At 42.7% G+C, this 15,887-nt stretch overlaps 3 protein-coding genes across 3 annotated transcripts; all 3 read left to right on the forward strand.

Moving 5' to 3' along the window:
* The first annotated feature begins 2,088 nt into the window (after positions 1 to 2,088).
* LOC134198502 (uncharacterized) lies at positions 2,089 to 4,408 on the forward strand. The gene has a single exon (XM_062667914.1). It carries the CDS (start codon positions 2,654 to 2,656, stop codon positions 3,287 to 3,289), a length of 636 nt encoding a protein of 211 aa, XP_062523898.1. The 5' UTR covers positions 2,089 to 2,653; the 3' UTR covers positions 3,290 to 4,408.
* Positions 4,409 to 6,440: 2,032 nt separating this feature from the next.
* Positions 6,441 to 7,744, forward strand: LOC134176260 (uncharacterized). Its single transcript, XM_062642938.1, has one exon. The coding sequence runs from the start codon at positions 6,462 to 6,464 to the stop codon at positions 7,635 to 7,637; it is 1,176 nt and encodes a 391-aa protein (XP_062498922.1). The 5' UTR covers positions 6,441 to 6,461; the 3' UTR covers positions 7,638 to 7,744.
* A 692-nt stretch (positions 7,745 to 8,436) lies between these two features.
* On the forward strand, positions 8,437 to 15,693 carry LOC134176101 (calcium/calmodulin-dependent protein kinase type II subunit delta-like). Its single transcript, XM_062642777.1, has 3 exons — positions 8,437 to 8,805; positions 8,863 to 8,971; positions 15,291 to 15,693. Exons 1-3 carry the CDS (start codon positions 8,715 to 8,717, stop codon positions 15,409 to 15,411), a joined length of 321 nt encoding a protein of 106 aa, XP_062498761.1. The 5' UTR covers positions 8,437 to 8,714; the 3' UTR covers positions 15,412 to 15,693.
* Positions 15,694 to 15,887: the final 194 nt, after the last annotated feature.

Below are 15,887 nucleotides of genomic sequence, written 5' to 3' on the forward strand. Positions count from 1 at the left end.
TCCAAAAAACTTGGTATGTGGAGACTTCAATTGTGTATTGAATCCTTGTGTTGATCGTATTTCTCTCTCTCTCCGGCAATACCACGCATAGCGAGTCATAATGCGATTCACAGCTTTATCAGAGACTTGGATTTAGTGGATATATATTGTGAAAGAAATCCTACTACCTCAGGATTCACCTGGACTCACCCACATAACAACGTGGCAGAACGACTAGACATGTTTTTTCGTCACCCACAACCTCAGTTCCAGTGTTACAGATGTGACTACATTCCTTTTCTTTATATGGTATTTGGTTTATTTACATTATGAGGTATTACCAATCCTTAAATAAGTTATGGCGTTAAAAATTGCAACGTTAAATGTCAGTGGACTACATGATGAGCAGAAATGCAAAAGTCTGATATCTTGGTTTAATTCACAACGGATAGACATATTATGTTTACAAGAAACGTATATTTCAAATGAAAATGAACGTCAGGAGTTTTCTAATCACTGCTTAGGTGCAATACAGTATCATTCGTATGGCACAAATCATAGTAAGGGACTGGCAATCTTATTACGACAGAGTCCAGACATGACGACGTCAGTAGTGTCATAAAGTGAACGTCATCAAACCATACTATTTAAAACAGAATTTCATCATTTCTATTTGACCAATGTCTATGCATCAAACATACTAACTGAGAGGATGCGCTACTTTGACGAACTTTGCGACACATTGGAATGAGAACAAAACAACATTGTGTGCGGAGACTTTAACACGGTAGCAGATCTCGCATTAGACAAACGTTCCCAAGCGACTACTAATTCCAGGAAGGCACCCACAAGATCTTTACAGCGATTTATGACTCAAACCAATCTTATTGATGTTTACAGACTTCTTCACCCTGAAGGTAAAACACACACGTGGCAGAGCCAGGGGCATAACGTAGCTGAGAGAATAGATATGATCTTGGTATCTAATTCATTCAAACATAGAGCGTCAGATATACAAACAACACCGACAATCTACAGTGACCATTCTTCGGTATCGTGCTTACTACAGACTGAACATGAACACAAGCGGGGAAGGGGAATGTGGAAATTCAATGTCAATCATCTCAAAGACTCAGCATACACACAGCAAATAGAGTGGCTGTGGCAACACTGGAGAACCCAGAAACAACGTTTTGAGACACAAAGAGAATGGTGGGATATAGGAAAAATACTTGCCTCAGAAGTATGGCATCAACAAAGCAAAACAAAACCGACAGCAATGGACCAAACTGGAGAAAATGCATCACCAAACGCTAAGACAAATCCAGGAAGGAGACACAGAAAGAGCAACAAGGAACAAATTGTTAGCTCTTCAGACACGCTTGAAGACCCTAGACAGAGAACGACAGAAAGGACAACAAACAAGAGCAAGAACAGTGTGGATTGAAAGCGGAGAAATGTCGACACGATATTTTAAGGAATTAGAGACAATACAAGGAAGACAAAGACTAATCAAGGACATTGAAACAGAAAATGGTGAGATAGCCAGCAACAAAGAACAGATTTTAGTACAAACAGCGATCTACTACGAAGCGTTATTTGCAGCATCGCCAACAAATGAGAGTGTACAAAAACAGTTTATACGAAACGTTAGAACGAAAGTTCCAGAAACAGAAAGATTACAATGCGAAGAGCCGATAGACATGACAGAGCTCACGGAGGCAATGAAACAACTTAAACCATGTAAAGCTCCAGAAACAGATGGTCTTCCTGTAGAGTTCTTTCTATAAACGCTTTTGGAATGTTTTGGGTGACGATTTCTTATAAGTCATCGATGAAGTGTACTTGAAAGGACAACTTTCATACACACAATCAACGGGACACATCAAATTGATATACAAGAAGGGTCAGAGAAATCGTTTACAAAACTGGAGACCAATTACACTGCTTAATACAGATTATAAAATCTTGTCAAAGTTGTTGGCAAACAGATTAAAGAGAGCAATGGGACTAGTGATCGATGAGATGCAGACCTGCTCCATTCCACAGAGAAGCATTCACGCAAACTGCATGGTGACGCGAGATGTCATCACATACTGTAAACAGAACAATATTTCTCTCGGAATAGTCTCACTAGACCAAGAGAAGGCGTTTGATAGAGTGGATCACGGATATTTACAAACCACACTCGAAGCCTTTCATTTTGGTCCCAATTTCCGTCATTGGATAAAAACATTGTACAATGAAATAGGGAGCCACATTCAAGTGAATGGATGGCAAACACGAAGAATATCTCAGACGAGGGGTGTGTGCCAAGGGTGTCCTCTTTCCCCGATGTTGTATGTATTATCTTTAGAACCATTATTGCAAGCAATACAACAGAACAAAAGAATCAAGGGAGCTCCCATGCCTGAACCGCATAACAAATCTTCCCAATCTTTCAAAGTGTCAGCATACGCAGACGACGTGAATGTCTTCATTACCACAAATGACAGTTTTACAGCACTAAATGAAGAGTTAGAGAAATTTGAAGTAGCCAGTGGTTCAAAACTCAATCGGAATAGAACAAACGGGTTGTGGATTTCAGGGTGGAAAAGCAGACAAGATTCACCACTCGACATTAAATGGACAACAAAATCAATAAAGATATTTGGCATAGAGTTTATGGAGAGCAATGGTTCACGCAAACTGGAATTTACAGCTTGACAAAGTACAAGCTACCTTGGGTAGGTTCTCACAAAGACAGCTGTCATACCATGGTATAGCAGTAGTGGTAAAACAATTTGCGTTAGCCAAAGTGTGGTATCTCGCCAGAATATTGACAATGCCGAAAGTCATACAAAAAGATTTAGAGAAAATGATATGGAAATATTTGTGGAGAAATTCAGCACCCCTGGTCAAGCGATCAGTCTGTGTTAGTGCGATTGACTCAGGAGGATTGTCATTTCCTCATATTGAGGCAAAAATGACAGCTATTCGATGCAGTTGGTTCAAAAAGATACTAGATCCACAGAGTTCATCAATGATAAAACCTTATGCGATACATTGGTTATCAAAGCTTTCTGGAATATACAAAATGGAGTTAAATGTTTTTTGTATGCCAGACTATGAACCACCTGCCAGAGCTCTAACGCAACTACCATCATTTTACAGACAACTACACAATGACTGGCGAATAGCAGAAGGAAGAAGGAACTTTCAACAGCCAAAGACGTACGAAGAACATCTGAATGAACCATTGTGGGGAAATCCCATGCTGTCTACAAAGAACAGGCTAGGAAAAGGCATGTGCTACGCATCCATGGCATAGGCTGGATACACGTGTGTGAGAGACATATACGCCTGCCGACCGAGTCCTAGGACTTTATCTTTTCAATTACATCCCATCATTTATCACCTTATTTCGATTGAATGGCAGAAGTTACCACCGGCACAGGCATTACACCCAAGTCCACATCAGCAAATATATAATCAAATGTGTATGATGAAAGGAGAAAAACCACTCTACGTTCGAGACATAACAACAAATCATCTATACCGACGCTTGGTGGAAAAAAATATAGAAAGACCAACGAGTGAAACACGATGGGAATCCATTTACCATCTTCGAATGTGCAGCAGGGACTGGAAGCACGTATGGACAACAGTAAAGGAAATAGCACAAACATTACCAGCAGCGTGGGATAGAGACATACATACTATGGAAAATTTATTACAGAGTACTCCCTACCCAACAAAGACTGGCAAGGTGGAACCTAACACGAGAGAGTGGATGTCCTGCCTGTGAAGAGGAAACAGACACAATGGACCATGTCTTCGGAAATTGCGCCACATGGAAGAAAACTGTCGAGTGTCTAAAAAATGAAGTACCAAGAGGAACCTGGCCGGGAGACCCTGCAACTCCAGCGGTGGTATCTTTCATTCAGAGAGAGATACCTCAAGAATGGAGACATCTCTTTTGCCGTCTCATGACAGTTTACTGGAAAAATAGAGGAGAGAAAGATCCAAAGCAAATAGCACACTTATGCATACTACAGTGGAAAAAGCACAAATCAAGATCAGAGTGACACACAAGACATTACAGGTTACGAGTATTGCAACCGACAAGAGACTACAACAACTCGCTGACAATCACAAAAGAGCACTTAGGTATATAGATTGCAACTAGAAACTGTGATATTGTGCTGCAGATAATTTTTCTAATGTTGTACATAACCTGGGCCCTAAGGGCTCTTGTAGCAAAAAATGTATGTATGTGGCTCAATTGGTTAGAGTGTGCAGTTGGAGATTGGCAACATCCGGGACCTTCGGGTCAGAGTTTGAGTGCGAGAGGGCCACATACATAAATTCCCTTGGGCAAGGAACTAACATACAATTGCCTCTTTCTCCGGAGTGTCAGTTCTGTCCAGCAAGTGTGAAGTATGAAGTACAGTAAGTATGACGTACCTAGTGACATGATAGTAGTCTCTCGTAGCCTACCCCTCCCCTTTTCCATTTTTGGTAGGCCTACCGAAAATAGAAAAGGGGAGGGGCTGGCTACGCGAGACTAACACGATAGAGTGACTGTTGAAAGTTTAGAGTATAGCAAGTATAGTCATTGCAGTATCGAACCTGAGCCTAAGGGGCTCTTGCATGTACGTACACACTGCATGTCGATGCAGTAGCGTAGCTCAAGAGGTTTCCAGGGGGTCTGGAAACCCCCCAAGCAACAGCCGTCTAATATCAACTCATTGTCTTACGTCACACCTTCTCCCGTACAGTTTTTGATATAGATTCGGCAGTGATTCCTGTGGTGTACTGTACACCCTACATACGCTCCGTGACCGGCAGGGACGTCAAGGCACGCCTAACGCGCGCTAGTGTTCCAACTTTGCACGTGGCGGGCACCTTTCCTAGTCTCCTGACACGTGAAGAGAGGGAATTTCCGAAAGTGACTGTGGACAATGAAGAGGCGTTCTAAAGACCAACTGACCATCAGTGCTCTCTTTGAAGCTGCTAGAAAGAGATCTCGAGGCGGGGACCCCACTCAAGAGAGTGTAGATTCTGAGCGGGCATCGTCGCATTCCATCAATTTGGAACTGAACCCAATGACAAGTGAAGCATATGAAACTGCAGACCTCAGTATAGAAGTCACTGGATCTGGTGGCAGCGGGGATCATGTAAGCGATCGTGTTGAAGTGCTTGCATTTGTCAATGGGGATGAACGTGATCCTGCTGAAGCCTGCAGAGCGATTAGTGAGTGTACTGCAGTCGGCGGCTGTACAGTAATAAATAGTGTATCGTATGATGTCGTAGGAAACGATGTTGGAGAACTGGTAGATCCAAACAAACTGCAGGATGATACAAAGCTCTCCTTGCTGTTGGGTCATTTTGTTCCAGACAGCCACTTTCCGTTTCCTCCTCGGCAAGAGAAGAAGAGTGGGCGAGATACCAAGCGCTATTTTCAATTACAATGGCTTGAAAAGTATAACTGGCTAGTTTATTCTCCAAGCCAAAATGGTGGATATTGTCTACCTTGTGCACTTTTCAGCACTGATCAATCAACAGGCCAGCTCTGCAAACAAGCAATGGTAAAGTTCACCAAAGCGTCTGAGACCCTTAGAAAGCATGACCAACAGGAATGTCATAAGGTCTGCTGTACCAGGGCCAGCCATTTCATTGCAACCAGGAGACATGGTCAGGCAAATATTCTTCAGCTTGTCGTAGACCAAGGGAGTAAGCAAAAACAGGAAAATATAGCCAAGCTTTGTGCCTTGATCAAGACTGTAGAGTTTTGTGGACGCCAGAACATTTCTTTGCGTGGCCACAGAGAGAAAGGATTTACTTGGGACCCCAACGAACAGTTAGCATGTAATCCTGGAAACTTTCTAGCTCTATTGCGTTTTCGTGTGGACGCAGGTGATGAACACTTGTTGAGGGACTTCCATATGTCTCAGTCTGCTCGAGGACTACGTGCGTCTTACCTGAGCCCAACAATACAGAACGAGTTGATTGAGTGCTGTGGGAAGGTTATACAAGAAGACATATTGAGAGATGTCAGAAAAGCACCATTTTTCTCAGTGTGTGCAGACGAATCTGCTGATGCCAGCAACCAAGAACAGTTGCCCCTGGTTCTTCGTTTCGTCGATGAGTCTGGACTCATTCGTGAAGAGTTGGCTGAATTTCTCTGTTGCTCTGATGGCACCACCGGGCTAGCTTTAGCTAATCTGCTACTGACCACAATGACGGAAATGGGCTTGCAGCCAAAAGAGAAGCTTCGTGGACAAGGCTACGACGGTGCAGGGAATATGGCTGGACCTTTGCAGGGTTGTGCAAGCAGAGTAACTGCAGAATGCCCAAAAGCGCTGTACCTCCATTGCAGTGCACATTGTCTCAACCTGTGTATAATAAGGCTAAGCAAACTGCCTTTCATCCAGTCTATGTGGTCATCATTGTTCGACGTCAACATCTTTTTCAAATATTCACCAAAGCGTGCTCATGCTATGGCTGAGATAGTTCATGAATGGCGTCAAGGAGAGGGTGGCGACTCAAAGAAAAAGTTGGTTGATTTGTGCAAAACAAGGTGGGTAGCGCGACATGAAGCCCTTGTCGTGTTTGCTGAGCTTTATCCAGCTGTTTTAACGACGTTGGAGACAATCAGCAGAAACAGGGGTGGAACAGTTACATGGAACGCTACTAGCTCCTCCTCTGCTACATCTCTCCACAATAACCTAACCCAGTTCCGATTTCTTGCAACATTTGTGATAACATCAAAATTGATGGCTGCAATTCAAAGCCTAACATCAAGTCTCCAAGAGAAAGCCACAGATGTTGCAAAGGCTTACAAACACGTCGCTAGAGTCATCTCCGTTCTTCAAGATATGCGGGACAACATCAACGACAGGCATGGTGAATGGTGGACAGACGTTCAGGCTTTGTGTCTGAAGACTGGAGTGCAAGAGAGTCTCCCAAGATATTGCAGTAGGCAGACGTACCGTGGGAACATTCCAGCGCAAACGCCAGTTGACTACTATCGCCTGAACGTGAGTATACCGCTACTAGATGACATTATTTCGCAAATGAATATCCGGTTTGGAAACCTTCAACAACTAGCTATGAAAGGAATGTCATTTATGCCGACGATTTTGCTACGTGATGCTTCAGCCAAAGCAGATATTCTTGAATTTGGAAAGGCATATCAAAGTGATTTTCCTACTGCGAGTCCGAACTTGGATGCGCTGTCTGCAGAAATTGACTTGTGGATTGCCATACTGAAATCACTGCCCATTTCAGAGCACCCCGCTACTGTAGCAGAAGCGTTGCGTTTGGCAATGGGTAATCCACTAATTCCAACTGTGTCGAGGCTATTGCGCCTTGTCTGCACCTGGCCTGTGACGTCCTGTGAGTGCGAGCGGTCTATAAGTGCTCTCAATCGCGTCAAGACATCTCTCCGGGCATCCATGTCGCAGATCCGATTCAACGGACTTGTCATGCTGCATGTCCATTACAACAGGAAGTTGTCACACTTGGACGTGATCCGCTTATTTTCTGCCAGGAACCCGAGAAAGATTATTCTCCCAAACTTTGGAGAGCCATACTCAGACAGTGAACTAGCTAACACTTTTGTACTGGATACTGATTCACCAGAAGACACGTGGGACACTGAGCTAGACAGCTAAATGACTTAGTTTACAATTTTGAAGTTGTGTGAAACGTTTATGCTATTATCATATTCACTACAGATATCAAGCTCGTAAGATTTGGAAACCCCTCTGGAAACCCTTGAGCTACGCCCCTGTCGATGTACAGTTGAATTTAGCTAAGTAATACTAAAACTGACCGAAAATATATTTTAAAAATACAAAGATTATATTTATTAAGGATCACATTACCTGCCGTCCAATTTACTTGAATTCGATCTGTAGCTATAGAGAAAGCAGCTGTAGCTAGACGACGTTCAAAACTGTGAGCCCTTTTGAAAAACTTTCAATTCGCTACACCGTAGTCTTGATAATGTCTGTGGTTGTCACTAATATTGGTCGAGGCTCATTTTACAGCGATCACCGTCGTGTGGTCCCGATATGGGGTCCCATCTCAATGTAGCCATAAATCGGTGCCGAATTATGTGTATATCTGTAAGAAACTGTTGTAACTGTAAGCGATGCATTCTAATTAGACGTCGCGATCGCCTTGGTGGGTTTAGTTGTCGTGCGGAACGCCTACCTGCCCACACCCACGCTCACCCTAACTCAGCCCCAAAAAATCGCACTGTCGGGGAAACGATGCATTTGTCCGATGAACGGGATATGCAAGTTCTCACAGTTTCAATCTCACTCTAAGCAGAGAAGAGGTACAATGCTCTCTTTTGGTGTGCTCAATTACAACTTGGATACCTACATAATTTAGGATGTGGTGGGGACTACGTTCAATAATGGATAACCGAGATCTCATGTCCGGAATATGATGGTGTCCGAGGAACGGGGCCGCGGTCTACTGCTAGTTACTGCTGCACGTGCACTCAAAATATTGTACTTCATGTCAGTTGTATGGGTATGCATTTGTTTTGTAAAGAAAAAGAGGATACTTTCAACTTTCAACGTTCAACTTTCAAAAGGCGTGGTCAAGAGTTAGAAGACCGTGACTATTTGCGTTATAATTAATTTAATTAAGGGAAAACTTCGATGCCACAGTGCCTGCCATTATAGCTATTATTGCTGCAATGTGTAGAAAGATATCATTTTCTTCTTCACAGGGAGATGGTTGTCATGGATGTTTCGTGTTTTGAGAACGAGACTTGTGGTGAGCTAGTATCTGGGATGGAGTTGCATCAGTTTCTTTTCGACCATGGTAGGTCTATTTATTGTCTTTGTCTGATTTTGTATATTATGAGAGCGAATGTTTTAGTAAAACGACCAGCCAAGATACGAAATTACATTTTGCATCCGAAAGTTATGATGTTGGGTGACCAGGGCGCAATGATTGCTTACGTACGGCTGACGCAGTTTATTGACAAGTAAGAGAGTTATTTTTGAAATATATAGTACAGGTAGAGTCTTACATCAATAATTATCGGACACTCGCGTACGAAAACCAGACCAAGATTTCTTGTAGCTAGGGCATGAATGTATAGAGAGTAGTGACACGGTAACAAGACGTGCTAGATTTAAGCTTGATCACTTGGCGTATTGCCGTTTACGGTAACAAAATAGAACTCCCTCTACTTTTTTATATATTGGACACGCCCATCAAATTTCGAACAGCCGCCGGATTTTGCTCTCAACGGTACCACAGTTCACTGTCTGCACCTTGAAATAATAGGTACATGTCTCTTCTACTGGCAGTGATAACAACAGATCGGCAAATTTGCACGTTGCTCTTCAGGAAGCTGAAGAAGAGGAGCGGTCTTGTTCCACTGTCTTGTTGTCTAGTATCGGACACTCGAGTTTGCTTGATGCGAGTGCAATATAGGCGAGAACTGCGATGAATTGTGCTAATGTTGACTGTAGACGTTTTGTAAATGCCCGACGACTATGAAGAGCCTTTTGACTAGTATCGAAGGAATTATAGTTGCAGCGAATAGTATAGAGAATCTTCGAACGAGAAATTGGCTTGTACATTGTGTCGACATTGTCAGCTATAGTTAGCACCTCTTTAAATAAATTTATCTAAAAATGGCAATGCGGAGACGTTGCGAGTCTTATGAGTCTCTAGAAAAATCGTTTGTTCCAGAATCCTGTCAACACCTACTCCAGAATTATGATCAAAACAAACAGTCAAGCCTAACTAAGTTAAGTAACACAATCTGTCATTACAATGTATGTAATTTATTTGATAGATAGCTATATTTCCTAGATTTATTTGATAGATAGTTATATTTCCTAGAAATCCTTAGACTGGTACGCCTTCCTATGGGTCCTGCTAATTTAGATAAAATTCTTTATGCAAAAAGTGAGTGAATGAGATACAAAACATTATAAATGCATTTTAGTAGGAATGTCTACACAAACCAGTAAAATGCAAACAAACAAGTGTGGATATAGATCAATACTGTACCAAATTGAGGGTGCCATGATTACCTCACGCTGTGTTACAATTTTCTCCAATGATGAGTTAGTCATGGCACCCTTAATATGATACAGTATTGATTGAACCATTCACACTTGTTTGTTTGCTTTTTGCTGGTTTGTGTAGCCATTCCTACTAAAATACAACTATCTTGTCATGTAGAGTGTCATCAAAGCTGAATATATATTATAGATATCGACAACTTGGCCAACTTACACGAGGGTTGCTAGACTGTAAGACAACAGATAGTTGTTTTCTCCATTTTTATTGTTTGACTTCTTTAAATTCATCTTCCTTGTTCCCTCAACTCAGCTGCATTGCCCAACATATATTTCTAGTGCTCGCGCCACTAATCTACCACATCCGGGAACACTGCTCTATCCCGGATTAAGTTACTGTGCAACCTGTCTCTCTAATCTACTACATTCCTTCTCCCAACTATAGTCACTACTCACTACTACAAGTCCAGTCTGTCTGACGGTCTGATCACTCTGTTTGATTGTCTCAGTTGTACTTCTCCAGCTGTTCCTGTTGGTTAGTCATCTGGTTGAATGGTTTCCGGTTGTGGTTGTTTATTGGAATCTGGAGGTGGTGGTGCTTTTACATCCTATTTCTCTGACCCGGTTCCTTGCTCAAGGGTTCCTACTTTGGCCTCTTGCTTTTGCTCAGCAGTTGGCAGTTTTCTGTGCCGGATTTGATCTTGGTGCTTACCTACTATCCTCCTGTCTGCCAATTGACATCTGAATGACAATGGCCTTGTCGCCTCCACTATAAATGGTGTCTCCCGCTTGTAAATTCTGTCCCGTTCGATCATGGCCTACCTTTTGCCTGGCCTGCCTGTCTATCACGCATTCCTCTAACCCTGGCCTGACGAAGTCTAGGCGAGTCTTGAATTTCCGTCCCATCAAGAGTTCGGCTGGAGATACTCCTGTGGTGGTATGTGGTGTTTGTTCGGTATGCAAACAAAAAAAGACAAATTCGCTCCCCCAAAGAACCCACTATCATTTTCTTCAGTGCAGCCTAAAGTGTCTGGACGGCACGTTCTGCCAAACTATTGGAGGCTGGGTGATATGATGCAACTTTGATATGTTGGATGCCATTCTACCTCATGAACTCTGAAAACACACTGCTGGTGAAACAGGGCCCGATATTCGAGACTACCGCGTCTGGGAGTCCGTGGTGAACAAAACCTTGTGTCAGTTTGCGTACCGTCACCAAGCCTGTAGATGCCTGCCATGTGTTGTAAACCTCAATCCGCTTCGAGTCTGCATCCATTATTACTAGGAACATTGACCCTAGGAACGGTCCTGCATAGTCCACGTGTACTCTTGACCATGTTTTTGGCCACTTCCATTGGTGTAATGGCGCTGAAGGAGGGTTTGGGCGCTTTTTTCACATTTCTTGACCAGCTGTTCTACCTCTGTGTCAATGCTTGGCCACCAGACCACACCCCGTGCCAATTCTTTCATCCTAGCAGTTCCAGGATGGGGCTCATAAAGCTCTGATAAGATCCATGTGCGGCCCGCAAGCGGTATCACAATCACAATCGTAGTTTTCCAAACTACACAGTCAGCCTCCAAAGACAGTTTGTGACCCCTTATCTTGTATGGTCGTACTTCTTCTGCTACTTTTTGTAGCCAGACTTCTCTAACCCATGTTCGCACTTGAAACAGAACTGGGTCGTTGGTGGTCCACCATGCAATCTGTGTAACACTAACTGGAAGTTTCTCCAACTGTTCCAAAACGTGTAGCATTGCTTCTGGCTGGCATGTATGATGTGGTAGATCCGGTAGAGGCACTCGGCGTATTGCGTCAGCATTGTTGTGCGTTTTCCCTGCTTTGTAGCGAAAGGTATACTGATATCCCGCCAATAATAGCGCTCACTGTTGAATTCGTGCTGAAACCGTCACTAGAATGCTTCGTCCTTCACCAAGCAGTCTCTTCAGTTGTTGGTGATCAGACAAAAGTTTAATGTTTTGGCCATTGATATAACGGTGAAATTCCAAACACGATTGCAGCCTCCTTACGGTCGACCTGTGAATAACTGTTTTCAGCTGCGGACAGCGATCTCGATGCAAAGGCAATGGGATGTTCATTCCAATTTTCAAGCCTGTGCGAGAAAACGGCACCTAGTCCAAAAAGTGAGCCATCACATGCCAGCAACAGTGGTAACTTGGTATTGTAGTGAGAAGATGTCAACAACCTTTTCGATTCCTGGAAAGCCTTGTCTTCGTCCTGTAACTATTTCCATGTTGCTCCCTTCTGTGAAAGGGTATGCAGCGGTGCCAATACTGTCGCTCGATCAAGAAGGAACTTACTAGTTGTTGTAGGTCAGCATTCTAAGGTATGCCTTCAACTCTGATACTCCTCGTGGTATCGGTGCATCTCGAATGGTCATCACCTTTTTTCTCCGTAAGGTGTCCTAGATACACCACAGAATCCTTCATGAACTGACACTTGTCTTTATTGTTGTAATCTCAACTCAGTTTCTCTTAGTCTCTTCAAAACTTCTCCTAAGTTCTCCAAGTGCTCAGTCTGACTCTTTCCCGTTATCTCAACGCCCGACATGTCTTTTAACAAGCCTTCCATGATCCTCTAAAATATGGCTGGTGCTGAGGCTATTCCAAACTGTGACCGGTGGTAGCAAAGCAGTCCTTTATGCGTGTTAATAGTTGTCAGTTCTTGGGACTGGACTGTTCCTCCAGACGTAACTGGTGGTATGCTCAGCTCAGGTCTAGTTTTGAGAATGCTACCCCTCCTGCTAACTGTGACAGCAAGTCATCTATGTCCGGCTATGGGTGTTGGTCAACTTTCAATATAGGGTTTACCGTTGTCTTGTAATCTCCACAAATCCTTACTGTTCCATTGGACTTCACCACTGGAACGATTGGTGTGGCCAAATCTGAAAATTTTACTGGGCTAATAATAGCTGCTGCTAATAGCCTGAACAGCTCTTATTCCACTTTCTCTTTCTGTTTCAAAAATTGCCTTAATTCCGAAGTCATTCGTGATGCCGTTGGCTTCGAAATAGCACACCATTCGTTTCTCGCCTTGCGGCCACTCGTCGGACCTCGCATCAAAGGCGTCTAGCCTGCTGAACGCTGCCACAGGCATTGGTGCGGCTGTTGATGTTCCACTCGCTGTGGCTTCGCCCATTCTCGTCGCCAACGTATAGTGAACACAACTCAACATATTTCTAGTGCTCGCGCCACTAATATATATACATATATTATATATACTAATATATACATATATATATATATATATGTATATATATATGTATATATATATATATATATATATATATATATATATATATATATGTATATATATATACATATGCATGTATACGTCGTAGAGTAGTGTATATTGCTCTAGTAGACACAACGTCATGATCAAAGTTACCAAAAATAGAAAAGGGGAGGCGCTGGCTACGCGAGACTAACGCCGCTGCATGGTGGAAAGAACAATGATTGCATGGATACCATCGTCTCCCATGTAAAACAGGAGAAGGGTCCTCTTGTCCACGTTCCGTATAGAGTGATTGCTTGAAACATCTAAACATCACATACACACCACCGTGATTTCGAAATCGCTACTTGACACCATAACACACCGGTAGTTTGTTAACCAACTGAAAGTTTACCTACTTAATATGGCTACAGGATACCAAATTTCCCAAGGGATGCCAAGAGGGGTGCCTCAGACCCTCAGAGAATATGACTCGGGATGACAAATTCTCTAATGAATACGGCTCGGGTATGCAAAAAACAGGGGATGCCAAATTTCCCATGAAACCGGCACTAGCAGCTAGGCTTGACATTAATTTGTCGGCTTGACATTTGTTTTCTTGATATTAGTTCCATCAGGATCGGTTCCTTGTACAATTAACTTGATGTTTTGATCAATTATTATTGCTCGTGCATGCACTTACGGGCAGGTCATGTTCTTTCTCAGGCTTGATGGTTTAAACTTTTTGCAGCTAAACAAAAGTGGGGCAAATTTTCTATGAGCATGACATCTGGAGTCATATTCCTCCACATGCTAGTTTTGGAACATCTAATTAGTCGATGGGGACGAAAGGCAAATTGATGCTGGCATCAGCTGGTCCATGCAATGAATTTGTGGTTCAAGATGGGAAAAGAACAGCCAAGAATTCAAGAATTTCTGGTGGCTGTGTTTTTCTGTGACATTACAACGACGTGTAATGCAATCAAGACTAGTAGGACAATCTAAAAACATGCTCTTAGCTCTTCAGCTGTTTGGTTGTTACATGTGACTTATATGGCGGCCAGGTTTTGTCTTGTAAAATGTTGATCTAGTTGCTGCTTTAGTGGTTAGTGTGTATTAATTACTAGTCCTGATTTATGCTAATATATGACTTTGATAATCAGACAGTCAGCTATAATGATAATAAAAATGATGTAATTTTTAGTTTTAACTTACTTTGTGTTAATTCTGTACCTGCTCTTATTGTTGTCACCTAGACAGAGACATGCACGGTGCATTTATGAGATCATCAGTATGGTTCCAATGGTTAGATAGTCGTACTGTACGATAGTGCCATCAACAAATTTCTAGAGAAGATAGTATTTGCATCAAATTGTCACACATTTTTGCATGATCAATCTTTCAACAGCAAAGACAATCCACTGTTTATTATTTGAATTGGTCCTTATAATATGCTTAAAAACTATTTATGTTATTCAAGGTTTGATAAAACAATTTATTAAAGAATTGGTTAATTAATGGAATCTTGCAAGTGTGAGTAGTAAACTTGTATCATGGTAAGACCTTAATTGGCTCAATGCGTATCCTAGACCGCTGTAGACTTTTAATAATTACCTATAGCTGATTTAGCGCTTACCGACTCGAACGTGGAAATTGCAGTCAAAAACTACCAGACACATAGCAAACGCATGCTACGGAATCAACGTGTATGACTCTGAGGTTACATTTTACAGCCAAGATTCTTAGAAGGATTTACGCGCACCCTGGAAACCCTTTGCTGTATACACCCTTGCGCATACAAAAACACAAGGGATTATATTTGACAAGAACAGGTATACACACTGACTCATTGAGAGACACGCCGGCTAACTATATGTACATGGAAACTGACAGAGTTACTGGCATGCGTGCAGTAGCTATGCATAATGCTGTGTATACATGCATGCTGGCAGGCATGCAACGTGGCAGTCAAGGAGACGAAAATGAACGTACATGCAGGCAAACACGCTGACATGCATATGTGGTTTCGTTCCTAGGAGTGAACGTCCTGTGCATATACGTGCTGAAGAGACTCGGGTGTATCACAAGGAAAGAGGTCGATGGATGATGGTCCATTTTCATCGCTCAGGTGGACACAATAGTCTTCCAGTGAACTAAACGAAATATGCTATACGCTGTCAAATTGCTAAAGCACTTGAAAACAAATTTTGCAATTGCAATTGAATAATTTGCGTCTGCTATTGACAGCATGCCTGCGTTAGTACAGAATATTGTCAATTGTAGCTTTATCTGTACGCCTGTACTATTGTTTCTTAGTGTGTATCTAGTGTGTAGTTTGAAGTTTGTAGGTGCATGTGGAATGTAGCTGCATGTGTTTGTGGCAAACGTCTGTTGCATATATATAGCGTCGTTATAGCAACTAGAGGTGAGAGTGTGCTGCATCTTTCGAAAAACGAAGTGGCTACGGGTACACCCCCAACTTGCTCCGGCTAAGGGTAGGGCACAGTGGTCACATGACGCGGCACACTGGCCACATGACAGCTTTGCTTTTCCGACGCTTGCGCACTGTCTGCACGTGCAGTCTTCAAAGTTACCCGCGTAAATCTCCCCCGCGCAAGTGTGTTCTGACCACC

The sequence above is a fragment of the Corticium candelabrum genome, chromosome 2, assembly GCF_963422355.1.
Source record: "Corticium candelabrum chromosome 2, ooCorCand1.1, whole genome shotgun sequence".
NCBI lineage: Eukaryota > Metazoa > Porifera > Homoscleromorpha > Homosclerophorida > Plakinidae > Corticium > Corticium candelabrum.

Excerpts from the sequence above, each read along its gene's own strand:
- LOC134198502 (XM_062667914.1), top strand. The coding sequence starts at position 2,654 with ATGGTTCACGCAAACTGGAATTTACAGCTTGACAAAGTACAAGCTACC.
- LOC134176260 (XM_062642938.1), top strand. The coding sequence starts at position 6,462 with ATGGCTGAGATAGTTCATGAATGGCGTCAAGGAGAGGGTGGCGACTCA.
- LOC134176101 (XM_062642777.1), top strand. The coding sequence starts at position 8,715 with ATGGTTGTCATGGATGTTTCGTGTTTTGAGAACGAGACTTGTGGTGAG. Across the intron at positions 8,806-8,862 it reads TCAGTTTCTTTTCGACCATG|TAAAACGACCAGCCAAGATA; the intron begins GTAGGTCTATTT and ends CGAATGTTTTAG. Across the intron at positions 8,972-15,290 it reads CTGACGCAGTTTATTGACAA|GAGTGAACGTCCTGTGCATA; the intron begins GTAAGAGAGTTA and ends TTTCGTTCCTAG.